Genomic DNA, 18,083 nt, shown 5'->3' with positions numbered 1-18,083 from the left:
AACAGTGTACTGAACACTGCCCCCTGGTGTTGGGGAGGATATAGCAGCTTGTTGCCGTTAATCCGTTTAAAGTTATTAAGCATATATTATCAAAATTATCCTTATCAGCAAATAATAATTGCTTCTTTGCATCATGAGATCCCTTTATATTATATTTTTGAAGAATTAACTTTCTTTATTAGAAATTCTTATAAATTAAGAATTTCTGGCTGTTACAGCAGACAAAACCTTAAAAATAGCATTAGGAAAATTAAAGGAGCAGCTTTAAAGATATATATATATATCTGAACAACATAAAACACAAAATTAAAAAGAAGCTTAATTAAATAACAAAATAATTAAAAAAAAAAAAAAAGGAGCCTAAATAAGTAAAACTCAAAGCAATACAATATAATGATATGTAGAAAGAATACACCGTACAGATTACCAGCTTTATTTCAGGTTCACACACAGATATTTATTTTTAATGAATGATGTTTTAATGAACATAGAAAATAAAATAAATGACATTTAATAAAACAGAAAAAATAAAAATTTATTGAATAGAGTGGAAAAAAGAGCAAGTGTCAGGTGACAGGTTTTGCAGTGTAAAGAGTTACAGCATGATATTAGTAGTGTGTTGATTGATTTAGGACTACAGTTATTTCAAAACGGAGCAACAGTTTTCAGGGTGTTATAGTTATAGTATCTCCAGCATTTCAGGTTCAAAGACTCTGAGAAGTAAAATTCAGTGATTCAGTGATTTTTAGATAATCACTTTATTCATTTATGTGAAGACTGCGTTACACAGATGGAGCCTCTGCACAGGACAAATATTCACAGTTTCACACTAGTAGACCTACAGATTGTCCATCACAGAGTCAAAGATGAAGAAGAGTTGAGATGATGTCTCCACAGTGCCACTGCATCCTGCTGGATCCTGACAACCTGAGAATAGTGTGACAGATTATTTATATTAAAGACAGCAAAGTAAATTGATCTGTCACAAAAATAGAGGGAAAAAGCTGCTTCAAATGTCCCAGAGCCCTGTGCCCTCATGAAGACACGAGGCTCTGGGACATTGAGCCTTATTTATTATAGAATTATGCTTATTTCTAACCAGATATTCAAATTTTCTGTGCCACATCATTTTGAAAAGAACCCAGGAAGTGCCTCTGCACGTGAATAAGTTTAAGCACACCTAAATGTTTCTCCCCTGCTTCTCCTGCAGGCTGAGCTTCAGCAAGTCGTTGTACTGATGTTCCTCTAAATCTTTCCCAGCATCAGCGGGCCTGAGAGAACAGAAAATACCTTTTAATCAAATAAATCTGTTGTTTTGTTCTGCTTTTAATCTGGTGCTTCATTCACTGACTCACTTGGTTTTCTTCTGCCTTTGGCTGAGCAGGAACTTGATAAAGTTTTTCTGCACCATTGAATCCATGATTTTGCTGAATTCGCTGGCGATGGTGGACTCAGCATACCTCTTCCTCAGGTCCTGCTCGTCTTCGCTGTGAGGCAACAAAGACACAAAACTCATATTATTTCTTTGACCCTCTTATTCCCTCTCCTCACACTCAATACGTGTAGCTGTCAGGTCCTGTCATATCTTAAAGACCTAATAGAAGAAATTTTGGTATCAATCCGATACCAAGTAAATACAGAGTCAGTATTGCTGATACCAGAACCTATAAAGGCAGCTTTTTTAGGGGAGAGTGTGCCATAATTTATGAGTCATCATCAATTTTTATTTCAATTTTAATTTTAAAGGCCACTATAATTTTTACTTTTCACAACAATTAGTTAATCCCACAAAAACACCTTTCTGCTTGTCATGTACTTTGAAGCTGTTTTTTTAGAGACCTGTAAATCTGCCTGTCTCTAAATCCCTTTGGGTCACCTTCTGTTGTTTAGCTGTGCTGTAGGGTATAAATAAAATAGTCGCGACAGTGAACACAAAAAGGTTCAGACATTTGTCATAATGCGCAGTGAAACAAAGTGTCGATCCTCTCGTGCTAGTATCAGTTCAATACCAGTACTAGCAGTGGTATGGATACCATCGATATTTGGATCGATCTGCCCACCTCTTATAATCCAAACAGAGCTCTTCCCTCTCAGACTACTGGCTCACTTGTGGTTCCCTGAGTTTCTAAAATCATCTAAACTATTAACCATTGCTGCTTTTAAGACTAGAAATATCCTTTTGATACTTACGTTTAACTTATACCTAGAGATGGATCACATGACTGTGCTTCTGTAGCCTCAGGCTGCTGGAGGACTTCCTGTGATCCACTGAGTGTTTCTTCTCCACTCCCAGCATTTCACTCCCCTTCCATTTATGTCATGACTGTGTATCATTAACGTCTATCTTTGTCTGCTGTAGTTTATGTTTTATCCTCACTGTGCTCTACTTTTTCTACCACCCCACCAACTACCGACATGTGTATATATCATCATTCCCACTGCACTTTATGTACTTATAAAAAATCTCAGTGATATGTCTTCTAGTGTATTTTACTCTATATGTATATACAACCATTTGTGCTTAGTAGAAACATATTTGCTCAGTAGAAACATACTTATTTTTTCTAATATATCTGCAATTTACTTCCTGATCCTTCTGCTGCTCAATCAAGTGAATTTCCCCAGTTTGGGATACACATTCTTCCTCCCCAGTGTCACCAAGCTCTGCTCACAGGGGATCGCCTGCTTTTCCTCTGATATTGCAGGATCTTTGTCTCACAATATTTTGCCCCTCGAGGTGACGTTTGTTATTGTTATATTTTTTGGTTATTTGTTCAACCTTTTGATTGATAAAGTTAAAGAAAATGATGAAAAGATTCCAGACGTGTAATTCTATCTGACCAAGAGTCAAATCCTCACATCCAAGAAGGAGAAGATTTTCCTTTGGCACATTTGCTTAACAAGCGGCTAAACTAATCATAAAAATTGTAGTTTTAACCAATTAGCCATTTAACTTGTCCACATCAGCCACATTATTACAGTGTACTGTATTATAGCAGCAGAATATGGACCCTGATAGCTTCCTTGTCATATGATTGTTGGGTTTTCTCAGTTTTCCTTGTATTATTGCGAGGTTTTTACCTTACAATACAAAGCACCTTGAGGAAACTGTTTGTGTGATTTCACACTATATAAATAAAACTGAACTGAATTTAAATGAATTATCAAAGATATAATAAAATGTGATATAAAGTACTTATGTATTTAAGGACTCACGCTATTATAAATTGTGTTGACCATCTGGGGGAAAAATAGTCAGATAAGCACACGGAGGAAAGTTTGGAAGCTGTTTAAATAATTATATTAAATTCAAGCTCATTATGCAGATAAAGGGACTTCCTGCTGCACTGAGGCAAGGTTTCCAATCTTTTGTGATTGAAGTACCCCCCACAGTAACCCATTTCTACCCCACACTGTCATGTTCAGACTGTATTCATTAAAATTTTTAACCCACAAGTCAATTAAAAGTATAAATTCCAATTTAAGGTGTTTTCTTTTATCAGAATATTTTCTAACATTTAAGATTTCTCTTCACAGCTGTGACCTGCCATGCACTATATTGTGATAAATAATCACCCACTATAAGTCTTTACATTTATTTTCCTCCGCAAACACAAATATATATGAATATTTTTACACAATGATATCTTTTTTCTTTTATTAATCCCAACTTTTACATTTTAAGTCGAGCTAAATATGAGTTTTGCTGTATCTGAACCTCACTGTCCTACAGTCTACAGTTCACCCCAAAGTTTAATTTATAAGCATTCAATGTTATAAAATTCTCTAAAATTAAATATATAAAATACATGCAAGTAAAAAAGTTTTAGAATCATTGGGATTTTGAGCAGCTTTGTCTAATAAATGTTGCTGTTAAATCCGATTATCACTCAGTATATTCAGGGGAAACAAGCATGTAAAGCATACAGTGAGACTTACGCCATCTCTTCTGGTTTTGCATGCAGGGCTCCCAGCAGGCAGATGATCAGAAGTTTGAACAACAAAGCCTTCATGATGACCTGAAAGCAAAAACAGAGATTGTTAGAGGAAGGTCCACACTTAGTTCAACAACTTTAAACAAGCTGGAGGAAAGGTGAGCATAATCTGCAGCTCAAACCAAGTGTGTGAGCAGTTACATGAAATCCATTCAAGTATATTTTCTCACCTTTGAATAAAACGTCTTTAAAGCAGGCAGAGGGGAAAAATTTCGGAGAAATTTGTAGACTGCTTACTACGATGTGTTGCTTTCAGAAAATGGGCGTTTATATAGTTTCCACTGAGATAATATGAGCCAAAGCCACAAAAACAGTTTAGTTCCACCACATTAAGTCATTAATGAAACACATACACACACAGGTGACTACTGATAAAGAGAGATGTAATAAACTTTAAATGGGAATTCATTTTACTTTCCTAAAAACTTGGCAACCAACAGAAAATGCATGGGCCATTAAACTAATGAAAAAGTGACAATGTGAAAATTAAAGCTTGTTGAAAATACGCTGAAGATGTTTGACTCATGCTTATCGTAAAATGAGAAACCTCTGCTCTATGACACTTTCTCTAAAGTAATGACACCTACTGCTCCTCTCGCAAAACAGCTTAGCCTCAGCTACTGCGACCCTCACACAGTGACACTGAAATTATAGCTTAAAGAAGACCCATTACTATCATATATAGGGTGGATGCTTTCAAATATTAAGATGGTTAATTCGGTTTCATTTAAATTTTGTTTCTATAACGCCAAATCACAAGAACAGTTGCCTCGAGGTGCTTTATATTGTAAGGTAAAGATGCTACAATAATACAGAGCAAACAGAAAAAAACACAAAAATCACACCATTTCCTGTGAGCGAGCGCTTTGGTAACAGTGGGAAGGAAAAACTCCCCTTTAACAGGAAGAAACCTCCAGCAGAATGAGGCTCAGGAAAGAGGCAGCCAACTAGTGCGACCGGTTAAGGGTGAGGGGAGGAAGACAGGACAAAGAAACGCTGTGGAAGAGAGCCAGAGATTAATAATAACTAATGCAGAGTGGTGTAAAAGCTGAATTGTGTAGGTAATCATGTGGGTCAAAAACTCAGGCTTCAGAGTACTCTGAAAGCTCTGTTTTAGACAGTTTTTTCTACTCTTTGCTCTGTATGATGTCTGTTTGCAAAAAGCAGCCTATCTGCTGACAGGAATTTCTTATTTATTATACATATTTGAAACTCGAAGTAATAACCATCTGTTAGAAACAGTTTTAAAAATGGTGTTCAACTGTAATCTATATTCATTTTTTAATGTACATTTAAAATGAATTATCTATTTTTTTTTTAGTTTTTAACAAAAGACAGTTCTCATGTAAGTCCTTAAAGAACATAGTATAGTGTTTCTATCAGCTCAAATTTGAAAAATAGACGTCCAACCACGGACGTAACACTAGAACACGCCCCTTCAGTCGTTGTTTCCGGTTGCTTCACTCGGTTGCATTTTTTAAATATCCAGGGGGACGTTTCAGGCAGTTCTAAAGGGAGTAGTTACTCTTTGACTAAACGCACTTCCAAATAATACAGACTTGCCATCTATAACGACTTACTTAAAAATGTTTAACAATGGTCGCGAAATGTCGCCATTTCATTATCTAATGTTGGTTTAATGCGTGTAAAGCGTCGTTGTGCTTTCTCGCGCCCCCTACTGGTGCCCTTCCGATAGAAACATCCAAAACATAAGAAATGGCCATCCAACAAATTACGCATGCGCAGTAGTCAGCGCTTTAAAACAAGTCTTGAGGAGGGAACGTGAAGACAGTTGCAGGTGGACTTGAATAATAGTCGATGTAAGCTGAAAACGCATAAAAGCGTGTTGGTAAAAAGCAGGTACGTGTGAATTATGAATATCACAATGCATACGTTACACCCGGCTCTCTGCGGGCGCGCGGTTTGTCCGTTTAACTAACCGGCTAGCGTTAGCCACCTAGCTAGCTGTTATTGTTTTTTCGTGATTCCGCGAGAACCAAAATGGAGGAGATGGCTGATGCCAGTATCCTACACAGCCACTCCCGAGTCCTTGTTTGAAGCCTGTACACTGAAATGTCGACCCAGGTGCATTATTTATGGGTCAAATTCCCATCAAACGCACGAGTTTGTTACCAAATCAGCCCGTCTGTGTTTGCACTGCTGTGCTAGTATAGCTTAGCTTCAGTTTTCAAACCCGGCGAGCATTTTTTTTTTTTAAAATGTGCCCCAAAATCATACACAGTTTAACCGTGTAGTCCTCTTTGATTTGTCCAAGCGTTACAAGCCCGTGTATGTTTTTTTACCCCAAGCTTAAAGACTGTGTACTCTATGAAATAAACACACAGGAGGAGCCAGACGGATGAATTTGTCCTTTGTTTTTGCAGGACAGTAGCTTCGAGTTCACATGTGAAGTTGCTGCTGGTTGAATCTCAGGATGAAAAGTCGTCGTTGTGTTCGCCATGACTCTGAGGTCCACGCTGTATCCAAACACGCGATTCAGGCAGCACGCTGATGCCGGGGTCGTCACCATTAGCCCCGTGAGCCTCAAGAGGGAGTCCTGCGACTTTGTTATAGATGTTCAAGACGTGCAGAGGGGCGAGATCCCAATCAAATCAAAGGACTTAGACCAGAATTACATGACAAGCAAGGTTGCCCTCGCTGCCACTGTTGCGCAGGTAGTTCAAGGAGACACTAAACCTGTGGGGATATTGTCCCCTGTCAGACCAATGGGGGGTGAGGGAACCCCGGTGAAAGGTAAACCCCTCTCTGTTGACAATATGGAAAACCCTCAGATGGCTGTGAACAATAACTCAAAGGATGCCGGTGCTGATGAAAGTGCGAAAGGGGTTGTACCTGGAGTGCTTGGCACCGCATCCATCGAACTCTCGTCTGAGGGTAAGTGGAGGAACATCAGGAAGACCCCTGCCAACCCTCACACACAAGCCAACTGCCTCCGACAGATTCTCCTCCTCCAGCTGGACCTCATTGAACAACAGCAACAACAGCTCCAGTCCAAGGACAAGGAGATAGATGAGCTCAAAGCAGACAAAGAGACAGTACGTTAAAGTTTTGGCCAGTTTTAATGTGTTTTCTGTCACTTTTTCCTTCTTTATGCTAGAAACGTTGCTTTTTTCCACACTCATGTCTTCCTCCTTTTGCAGCTGCTTGCACGTATTGAGCGAATGGAGCGCCGCCTCCAGCTCACAAGGAAGGACCCACCCCGTGATAAGCGCCTTTTCCAGCCCTTGGAGCCGTGGACCCCTGACAAAGAGGACATGTGGGATCTGGAGCTCGAGAGTCCACAGCCTGACCCAGCCACGCCACTCCCCTTCAGTCGGGGTGGCAAAGGTCAAAAAAGGTACAATAAACGCCAGCAGAGGCAGCATAAGTGTTTGCTCTTGTTCCACATAATAAAGTAAAAAAAAATGTTCTGTATAATTTGGTCTGTTCAGACTTTGTCTACGTTATTAAAGGAAAATGAGGTGATATTTTTTTGCATACGAAAGACCAAAAAGATTTTAACCGTCCTCCAAAGGGAAACTGTCATTATTTATTTCCTAAATGTCCAGAAATAATGGAGAAATGGAATTGATACTGTTAGATAAGATGCCGCAGACTTGTTGCCTGAACTGTATGTAGACCACTTGCATTTCCAAAGGCCAATTTCCATTTTATGTCTTTCACTCTTAGGAAATCTTGCTTTGGTGATACAAAAGTGCAAAAATCTCGAGGTAAAAGTGCCAAGTTGAGCCCGCAGAAGCCAGAAATCGAGCCTGGCTCTCCTAATCAGAGAGAGCTACGGAGCAAGGAAACCCCAGAGAAGCATGTTCCCGCGAGGGCAGAAAGGGACGGTTTGCTCCCTTGTAAAGAGGAGGCTGAACTGAGCTGCCAGATAGAGGATCTCCCCTTCATGTCGACGACAGAGATGTATCTGTGTTGCTGGAACCAACCTCCTCTGTCCCCCCTGCGTGAGACTTCCCCGAAAAAGGAGGAAGAGGTGGCCAGTGAGTGGACTCCTCATGTAGTACATGATATGCTGATTGTTTGTAAGCCTAACCTATATCCCACCTTCAATCACTTTATCCTTCAAAATGTCCTGAACAAAATATCTATGAATAAACTCTTCTTCCTGCTTCTGTTCACCTCCTAGTCCCATCTTGGAGGGAAAATATAATAGAGCCGCTGAATGAAGACTCCTCCTTTAACCCCCCTGAGGTGAGAGATGCATCTGAAAAGAAACTTGTACCTCCTAAAATGATCTCACATCAGATCCAAATGAGTTTTTAACTCACAATTCACTTCTGTTCCCCTCAAGCCGCTAGACGACGGCGTGTTTTTGAAACGTCACTCAAAGCTCGAGTTGGATGAGAAGAGGAGGAAAAGGTACCGGTGGCTGACTTGGTTTAAAATTTTTAAGAAATACATTTCAGTTCTTGAGTGTTGAGCGGTATGGGTGCTGGAGTAAACTGCAACAACCTGTATTGGATAAATTTTATCTAAATTTTGATTATTAAATAATTTAATTATTGATTATTAGTTTTGATGAGGAGCATTTTCGGAAACTTGGTGTAAACTGAGCCCTGGGTTTAAATATTAAAGACCTGAGTATCAATAAACATCATTGAGGTCTGTTCTGCTCTCATTGTTGAAGAATGCCAAAGTATCCCCCACCCCATTTTAATGAATGAAAGCTGAAGGTGTGATATTATCAGCGATGTCGAGCTTTTAATGCTTATATAAATCAAATTAAATAATGACAATCTGCATACCAAAATATTGATTTTTTGGGGGGGGGGCATAATTGAGCAGCCCCACTACCACCTGTCTCTCACTCTTTACTTTTCCTGTCATGTAAACGAATCCTGCGTGTTTCTAGATGGGATATCCAGCGAATTAGAGAGCAGCGCATGTTCCAGCGTCTGCAGCAGCGCATGAACAGGAAGAAAATTGTCCAGGAGACCGAGCCGGAGTTGTCATCCTTCTATCCCGACACCGAAGATGGTACATCTGCATTATTCAGTATTGGAGCAGTGTCATTCTTAAATCAAACCAGGAGATTTTCATTCTTAATTTTAATTCTTAATTCTCTTCCAGTTGAAAGTATAGTGATCACTCCCTTCTTGCCTGTGGTTGCATTTGGTCGGCCTCTGCCTAAACTTTCACAACAGTAAGTTGGAGGTCTTTTGTTTTGGGTTTTTCCTTTATGAATATACAAAATGTTAATAATATCGGTGGATTCTCTTTAAATATGGCCAAAGTTTCCTATAATAAGCTCAGCATATGTACAAGTGCTCTCTGTGAGGTTAAAGCTCGGGCACTACTTTTTCTTTTCCTGCTTTTGGTTCTGTGTCAGTAGGACCATAGATCCTTAATATGTGTGAGCACAGCAGCCCCACTCAACTGCTGTTCAACTCGCCTGTTTGGCTCACGTGGTAACAGAAATTTGTCTCTAACTGAACAAACATCATAGCTAAAATCTTTGTGTAGTCTGAGTTTCATTTAAGACAAAACATCAAATGAAGTGAAGGCCATTTTCACAGTCCACCTCTTCCCCTGCTGTATTTCTTCTGTAATTTATTGCAGGCCTCATTTAAAGTCGGGATAAAATGATTTAGATGGAACCTAATGCAGTCCATATTTTTTATTCTTGGACTCTATTACAGTAGCTTTGATGATTAACAGATACATATCCTTATTTATCTTATACTGGGCCTTGGTGCAGCCTGTCAGTTTGAAACAAGTTCCCTTTGAAACAGAGGTTAAATAATTATTAAAAACAAAACAAACAAACTTTATGAAAATATAATTTATTTCTTTAAAGCTGCTAAAGGACACCACTTACACCACTCCACTGAAAAATGAACAGACACAGAAGGTTTAATATTATTATTCAGTGATTCAGTGATCATATGTTGATAAGGCCATTAATCATCTGTTTTATGTGCAATTCACTCACATATCTCATCTTTTCAACATTTAGTTTCTAATAAATACTGCAGTTTTACCACTGGCCTTCGTAAACAAAAGGTTTGAAGTTTTGGTATACGCCGATGCTTTTATAAGAACCTGAAGCTGTTTTTAATATTAGCATCTGCCATTGCAACTGTGTGTGTAGCATATATATGATATAAAATGAGAAAAAGCAGCAGGGGCATTCCAGTTATTTTCACTCGTCTTCACTCTTGAACTGAAGGTTGACTGTCCGTCGTTTTCCCTCCAGGAACTTTGAGCTGCCTTGGCTGGACGACCGCAGCCGGTGCCGCATTGAGGTTCCCAAGAAACACACGCCTCACCGGACCTGCAGGAAGTGAAGCCCTTAAAAAACAGCAGCAGTGGTGGGAGAAGATGATGATGATGCTCCACACCCAGATTAAAAAAAGAAAACAAAAAAATTTGCGGGTGTGGCAGGGAGTCGCGTCACTAGTCACTGTGTGTAACTGTCACTGTTGCTTTTGCTCTCCAGAGTTTTGGAAAAGGATGGGCGATAGCTGCAGGGCAGGGTGTCCTTGATGTTTTCGGTCTCTTAAAAGAGAGGCTGAGCCCTCCATGCCAGAAGATTACAGCCCTCAACTCAGCAGCTGTTCATAATTACACATTTACCAAGAGTTACATGCATGTCCTGATACTTTTTTGGTGGATCTGCACCACAGACATAAAAAAGACCCGTAGACTTAATCAAACAGATGTGGTGTTTCTGTCGTGTTATATGGGTCGGTAGTATTAAGGGACAAGCTGAGGGGCTCTAATCTTTGTGCATACGTGTAGAGGGAACGATTTAAAGCCACTGACTGAAAATAGAGCTTCGCGAGCAATGCGGCCGCATCCTTTTCGCTTTGGGTCGTGTCACTGCGCCTGTTCTCCCCGCATCAATGTCGTGCTGTGTATTGCCTATATCGTTCGCACACGACTGCATTAAGATTTTATCGATGTTAGGTGTGATTATTGGGAGTTTTGAGCCAGCATGATTTCATATATATGCATACATATATATATATATAAAAGAATCGAGCCAATCCAGTGTAAGGTGAAAAGTGTAAACAATCAGCTGATTGGGTTTGAGAACAAAGGCACGGGAAATTATTCGTTTGGTAAACTTGGCGTCGAATCCAGTGACCTGTCCCCTTTTTTTGGTTTTGTTTTTTAATTTTCTTTTGTTTCTGTTAGTTCCTTTTTTATGTGAGATGCATGGACTCTATTTAGCTGTTTCCAAATAATAAAAAATAAAAAAGGTATTAGCATGGCTTCGCCCCAAAATGCAGAATAATCTCTGCTCATTGGGCTACAAAAATACTGTCTTGAAAGCATGACCTGTGGCCGCTCAGTTCGGCCGATCCAATAATAAAGTGCAGATTTTTGATCTTGAATTTTCTCTTTTGTTTCCAATATTTAAAAAAACAAAACAAAAAAAAAAAACGCTTGCGTCCAGTAAATATACGATTTAGGTGTACGCATCAGACTCCTGACGTTCACAGGAGCGGTTTTAGAAAATGAAGCTTTCTAGCTGTAGTTTGTGTGCGCTCTTTAACACGCCGCCAGTTAATCTCTCCCTCTGCGAGTTAATCTCAGTCATAGTCGCAGTGTTTGGTTTCTGGAGGTTTTCCTCTTCGCTGCGTTCACTCAGCCTCTTCTACATTTGATGCAACAGCTTTCTGCAGCTTCAATACTTTCAGCTGCTCAGTGTGCGCCTACACATGCGGCACATTCTGGAAATACAAAGTCAGTTTTTGTTTTGTTTTTTTTTCCTGTTGTTTTTCTGTACATAGCTTTCAGAAACAAATGTACATAAAACATTGCTGTTATTTTTTTATTATTTAATGTTGGAAGTGTTGAGTACATCAATATCGTTCTATGATTGTAAGTTGACAAATTGACAGTTTTGAAAGTACAACCTTTTTTTGGAATAAAATGAATATGTCTATCATATGTGGATGTGGTTATTTGATAGGGATAAAGTGGGTACAAATGTACACTAGGTTGTTTATGAAAAATACATAAAGCTATTTTTTCTAAACATAGCACAAAGACTTTAGATTTAACTGTGTACAACTTCAGCCTCATCTCCATCTGTGCCTATGATCCTGATGACTGGAGCAGAGAGGAGGTATAACTGAAAATTTCCAGGTGTTAACAGGTCATTAACAAGCTCTTCCCATGTAGTTTTGGGCTGTTCGTTTTCATGATCGTCCCACCCCTGGCTGGTTGTTTTACTGCACCAGCAGTGTGTTTGGGATCATTGTCATGCTTACAAATGAAGCTGTTCTAGATGATATTGCATGGATCAAAAAATGACCATACCTTTCTTAATTCCATCAATTTTCACAAGATCTATAACGCCACTGTCTGAAATTCATCCCCAAACCACCACAGAGCCTCCACCATGTTTCAGAGATGACTGTAGACTCACAGTTGTACCTCACTCTGGACTAAAACTTCAGATATTTAAAATCGCTCTGTAAGATGACCTGCTGATTTTGAGCCCAGTTCTTGTGTAATCTGCCTTTACTCCCTTGGAGTAGATGGATCAACTGAAGGGTCAGATTCATCTCTCAGGTCCGGTGTCAGGTGCATTTTTCCCTTTATCTGCTAGATATTTTTAGGCCTTCCACTTCATCTTTTGTGCGCCACTGGTCCACTTTCCTCATTTTTCTTACAGACACGCTGCACACCATGCCCAGATATGCCAGGTTTTCAGCTGGTAGCTCTTTGGGAATCACCTTGTTGGTATACAATTTTATATCACTCAAACTGTTGTTTCTGGCACTTTGTAGATTCAGCTAAAGAAATGGGAGCAAAGTCTTTGATCTTATGACTGCTAGTAACAAAGTACCTAAATATACAATTTAAAACCGGTTCTTTGTTGTGTGTTTTGTGTAAACACTGAATCAGGAGACTTTTTTTATGCTTGCATGGTTCATAGGTCAGTGTTAAGTGGGTGAACAAAGGAAGAAACATTCCTCTGCATTTGATCAGGTACAAGGACTGGATGGAAAATGAGTGAAAAAGCAGCCAATGTCCAAAGAAAAACTTTAAAAGACATTGAGAAAGTCCTGGAGAACTTGTGCCGAAGAACACTTGAAAAAATACGGGCAATCACCAGTGCTGCCTCTCAATGTCTCAGCAGACACACCTATAGTATCAGTTTCAAAATCCTACATTGCCTTGTTCTCAAGTTATCACATTCATATGATTTTCAGAAAGCTTAATCTGTCCTTGCCATCAAGGTCAGTGACATTTGAACTCGTCCAAGATTTGTAGCAGATGCGCCTGTGGTATCAATTTGAAAATCCTAAGTGACTTCCTTCTCGAGTTATCGCCTTCACAAATTAAGGTGTCCCAGTAGGCTGACGCACATACCCCATCAGCCTTTTATGGCTGAAATAAATATAAAGAAATGATGGGTGGCTCAAGACTTCAGACTTCTTCTCAGTTCTCTAAACTAACTACACATATTCATAGAGCCTTAGTAGCAGATATTGAAAGCCTATCTCAAGCAGTTTTTCAGAAAACTGAATATTCGAAATAAACGAATAACAGCTGTGATTTAATTCACATTAAGAAGTTTATCTTACCCCTGGAATTTTGTCTGAGATGGTCGGGTAGAATCTGCTAAAAATAACACTCTGATCACACAGCCAGTTATTTAAATCTGGAAAAAATGTTTATTGAATAGAGAAAAAAAACAGGACAGTTTGTCAAAAATAAACACCACTGACTCTTTATTAACATTTTGGTGAAATAAATCTTGAGTGCCAAGTCAGCTGACCTCACCTTTCTTTCCAAATCTAATCTGTAAAATCTGTGAATGTAGCTGGAAAAGATGCCGATATTTCAACTTCCTGCACAGCATCTTCAGGTAAACCCTGACAAACTGCAGATTCCATCTAATGAACAATCAAAAAAGGCTACAAGTGTATTATTATTATGATTATGGTGATACAAACACCAAAACAGCCTCATGTACAAAAAAAAAAAAAAGAAATACTTCACATCACTCATATAAAATGTCATTTTCTGTGATATTACCAGCTTTCATTTGGATTTCCTTAAACATTTTTATAATTAGTGTTAATTTAATTTGTGAAAACGTCATGCCTGGAGGAGTTAGTATTTACAGACTGTGACATAAAGTCAGCTTGTGTCATTTGGCGAAGTCGTAAATGAGGCAACAATTTGCCAAACCTATGAAGGATAATGACCCTTTTGCTTTTTTTTTGGGATAAAATACATATTACACATAATGAGAAAACACCTCAAACAGAAAGCCATACACCTTTGTCATAGACCCCACTTCTGCTGCAACAAACCAGCGTACCGCTGGCTCTACTTCCAATAGAATCTAGACACAGAGATTCGAGTATGTTTGTATTAAAGGCTTCGCCACAGCGCTCAATCTCTCCGAAGGTTATTCAGACGCTCCTCCAGGTCTGCGTCTGCGTCGGCCAGGGCCGCCTGAGGCTCCGCCTTCTTCCCTCCTGCCACCGACAGGCTTCCGCCAGTGCTCGGCAAGCCTGAAATAAACACGGGGCGTTAAAAGAAAATATCCAGAGAGTCAAAGAAAAAAAAAACGTAAAAGGGTTTTTTTTCCTTACTTGACAGTTCATCGGACAGGTTCAGACCCAGCTCGTCCAGCACTTGGGACACAATGGCGTCGCTGTGTAGGAAGCACAGACATGGAGGGTAAATCAGGAAGTCTGCCAGTCGTACTGATATTGGGTGCCAGATAAACTTCTTCTTTAAATGATTTTAAAGAAGACCGTTTAATAAATCATCTAATCAAATCAAAGGACAGCAGGGCCACCAGAAAGGGTATCTCACTACTGTCAATAAAGGTGTAAAAAAAAAAAAAACTTAAAAAAAAATACCTTTTTGTTTTTAAATAATAAAATAAAAGAGTGCTCTAGATCTCAAACACACCGATCTGTGATCACTTTTAGCTCATATTTGTCTTTTTGCCGTAAGTGTGTTCTATTGTATATCTGTAAGTTTTGTTTCATGCTACCTGTCGGGGCGGGCACTACGGATGTAAATTAGCAGCTAAATTGCTTATTGTAGCTTAATTTTTACACAGCTGTGAAAGATGATGGGAAATATGATGAAATTAAAAGATGTAAAGGTTCTACTTCCACATAATTTATCTTATACTTTGATTTAAATGCTGTACTATACTGCTGTTGATATACTAGCACTCTTCTTTTAAACTGTCTATTCCAAATGATATTGTCCACTATTACACATCTCTCGTATTTTATTAGTTTCATTTTTAATGTTTTAAAAATTTAAGAAAGATCACAACTACAGGAGCTTCCTGGCCTTGGAAATCCATGATCAGGAAGCTCCCGGCACACAGTTTATGTGCTGATGTTAATGCTAGAGGAAGTTTGGAGCTCTACAGTTATGAACTCAGCAGAACGTTGGCAACCTCTAGAACCGCTTTATTTTTTGGTTGAGTTGCTATGGTTCCTAAAGATTTCCACTTTGCAATAATACCACTCACAGCTGACTTGGTGCCATGCTAGTGTCCTATTACAGTACCACGCTGGAATTCATTGAGCTCTTTGTTTCACAAACGTTTTTAAAAATAAATCACATGCCTGGGTGATTGATTTATACACCTGTGGCTTTGAGACTGAAAACACCTGAGATCCAAGATTAAGAGACTGAGCAGCTCAGTACTTTGGTCTGATCCTCTTCCAACGCTCTGAGAATCCCTCACCTCTCCTCCTCGTCATCCTCGTCTCCCATGGCATCATCGATAGCGTCGTTCATCATCTCTTCCTTCATGTCCATGATTTCACTCTGTCGCTCAAACTCCATCATGATCTTTTGGATCTGAGGCAGTTTCAGCTGTGGGGATGGGATGAATAAATGAGAGTCTGTCAGCACGTGGAGCAGGGTGCATTACTATTTTTTAAAAGCTGGATCACAGAATGTTTGCTGGTTATCAGACGGACCTGTCTGTTCATGGTGGCCATGGCTTTGGTGACGCCTTTCATCGCCTGCGCCATACTGTTGTTTGACTTCAGCGTCTGTATCTTCAGGCTGACCGCCTGAATGTTGGCTTTCATCATGATGAACTTCTTAACGTAGCGCCTAGTGCGCACTAAATCTTTGGCCATGATCTTGACGGCGTCCTGCAAAGATCGAAACGATAAAATCACTGTGAACATTCTTCCGGTACAAACGAACCTCTGCTCACGAGCCCCACAGCCTCACCATTTGTCCCTGTTTCGCCATTTTCTTTATGTCAGCGATGATCTTCTTCTCCTGCTGCTCCAGCTTCATTCGCTCCCGGTCCAGTTCTCGCATGGCTCGGTTGAGTGCCCGCTGATTCTGCCTCAGCATCTCCTCCGGAGTCTTCCTCCTTCCAAACAGGAAATCCATCTGGATGCGGATATAAGCAGAGGATCCAATTTGGTCAAACAAATATCAGTTATGGCTCTTTTTTTATTTTTATTTTTTATTCCTGTGGTCCTCTGGGATCAGTAGCCATATGATGTGGCGATTCAGTAAGAAACAACAGGAACCATTAAAAGTACCCTCTACCTTCAGTTATAAAGTGAGATTAATCTATCTATCTATGTATCTATAGGTTATCTAATATGCCAGTGCCTTTAAATCTTTTTTCTCTGGTTGAAAGTGAACCATTATTCGGTGAATCAATCACTTGATCAACAGTTAACAGTCTTCCACAAAACAAAAAATGTCAAGGATTTCCCTTTTTCTCTGATGATCTTCACTGTCACACATGGAGTTAAAATAAATGAATGTGGGTCAAGGTAACAAAAACAGGTGACAAAAACAAAAGATTAATAAAAATTTTAAATTAGAAGTGAAAAAAAAAGATTAAAATGGGAAAAAATAAAAGTAACTAAAATTTTAATAAACGCAAACTGAAATTACATGAAAATATGGACAATGGAGTCTGTAGCCAGGTGAGGCTTTGTTCCACATTTCCTGAGACCTGAGATGACCACATGACTATGAATCAGCTCCCTCCACAAACTCCTGTGTTTATATTGTGGTGTCTATTTTGATCACCAGTCCCCCCACCCCACCCCCAAGTAAATATATAAAGAATTAAAATTAAAAATACTAAAACTTACACCAATAACAGTGGACATTAATGGTTATTTTTAGCCTTAAATACCAGACATCATATCCTGACTCAAACCTGAGCCTGTGCTCACTCCATCGGCTTTCAAACACATTATTAATTATTAAAATCGCTTTTCATCATTACTGTGTCAATAAATTGATAAATGAATGCCTGACATTTGGTCATTTGGACATTTGGTGGATGTGAGAATGCGAGGAGGGGGGTTTCCATTTGAACTTCTCTGCCTTCCGTACAAATAAAACCCACACTCTAAACCAACTTACAGCGACATTTTCTACACATATAAACGTGTTTCTAAAGCCGTCTCAGGCTGTCATGAGCCCCTGTTTACTGGACGGTTACTCAGCAGTCAGTTATGTGACCAAAGGCCTGAAGTCTAAATCCAGCCTTGTTTAGCTCGGTTGTTCTCCCCTTGGATCTCTACCTCTGGCAGGGCGACAAAAACCAAAAGGTAACCCCACCACAGCGTGAGGCCGGCGGTTAAATCTTACCGTGTGCGGCGGAGACGGGGGTCCAGACAGCGAATACGACGGGAAGAGGCGTCAGCTCCGACTTCTGCTCGAAACAAATTTAAACGATTATTTGTTTTCTTTCCTACGCTTCCGTGTTGCTAGACTTTTACTTCCCGGAAATTACGCCATCGCGCACACCCAGGCAGACGTCAATTTTACCATGGCGTCACATTTGTCACGTGCCTACAATCGACACCGAGAAAGACAGACAGACATTTCAAAATAAAAGCCAGAGAAAAGCCCACCTGCTACTGTGGAGGAGTTGTCACTGCTATAATGCCATAATGTTTTGTCTAGGGGTCTAGATTTATACCTGTAGTGCACTGCCATGTAAATAATTTCTAAAGACGAGCTTAAACCACTTTTAGCCTCGTTTTATACAGTGATAGTTTTTCACCATTTATAATCAAATTATTCTTTATAACCATAAATGTTCTGCTCAATAGCATTTTATGTCGA

General features: G+C 39.5%; 3 protein-coding genes across 4 annotated transcripts; 1 reads left to right on the top strand and 2 right to left on the bottom strand.

The window, feature by feature from the left end:
• Positions 1-420: 420 nt before the first annotated feature.
• Positions 421-6,393, bottom strand: LOC120441447 (gastric inhibitory polypeptide). The gene is made up of 5 exons (XM_039616569.1): positions 6,339-6,393; positions 3,940-4,019; positions 1,356-1,487; positions 1,181-1,271; positions 421-927 (listed from the first exon to the last, which is right to left on the bottom strand). Exons 2-4 carry the CDS (start codon positions 4,011-4,013, stop codon positions 1,181-1,183), a joined length of 297 nt encoding a protein of 98 aa, XP_039472503.1. The 5' UTR covers positions 4,014-4,019; positions 6,339-6,393; the 3' UTR covers positions 421-927.
• msl1b (MSL complex subunit 1b) lies at positions 5,451-11,916 on the top strand. 2 transcript variants are annotated; one of them, XM_031759377.2, is made up of 9 exons: positions 5,451-5,855; positions 6,380-7,051; positions 7,157-7,353; positions 7,686-8,041; positions 8,146-8,210; positions 8,311-8,378; positions 8,872-8,996; positions 9,090-9,162; positions 10,216-11,916. In XM_031759377.2, the coding sequence occupies exons 2-9, from the start codon at positions 6,455-6,457 to the stop codon at positions 10,304-10,306; spliced, it is 1,572 nt and encodes a 523-aa protein (XP_031615237.1). In that variant the 5' UTR covers positions 5,451-5,855; positions 6,380-6,454; the 3' UTR covers positions 10,307-11,916. The 2 variants fall into 2 exon arrangements, with proteins under 2 accessions (XP_031615237.1, XP_031615238.1); XM_031759378.2 differs by having other exon boundaries at positions 5,453-5,855; positions 7,686-7,999.
• Positions 11,917-13,631: 1,715 nt separating this feature from the next.
• Positions 13,632-17,760, bottom strand: chmp2a (charged multivesicular body protein 2A). The gene is made up of 6 exons (XM_031759395.2): positions 17,604-17,760; positions 16,209-16,376; positions 15,947-16,126; positions 15,709-15,839; positions 14,585-14,646; positions 13,632-14,503 (listed from the first exon to the last, which is right to left on the bottom strand). Exons 2-6 carry the CDS (start codon positions 16,374-16,376, stop codon positions 14,382-14,384), a joined length of 663 nt encoding a protein of 220 aa, XP_031615255.1. The 5' UTR covers positions 17,604-17,760; the 3' UTR covers positions 13,632-14,381.
• Positions 17,761-18,083: the final 323 nt, after the last annotated feature.

The sequence above is a fragment of the Oreochromis aureus genome, linkage group 8 (assembly GCF_013358895.1).
Source record: "Oreochromis aureus strain Israel breed Guangdong linkage group 8, ZZ_aureus, whole genome shotgun sequence".
Classification (NCBI taxonomy): Eukaryota; Metazoa; Chordata; class Actinopteri; order Cichliformes; family Cichlidae; genus Oreochromis; species Oreochromis aureus.
The sequence above is the reverse complement of the archived record's forward strand: the minus strand, read 5'-3'. Positions and strand labels throughout refer to the sequence as shown.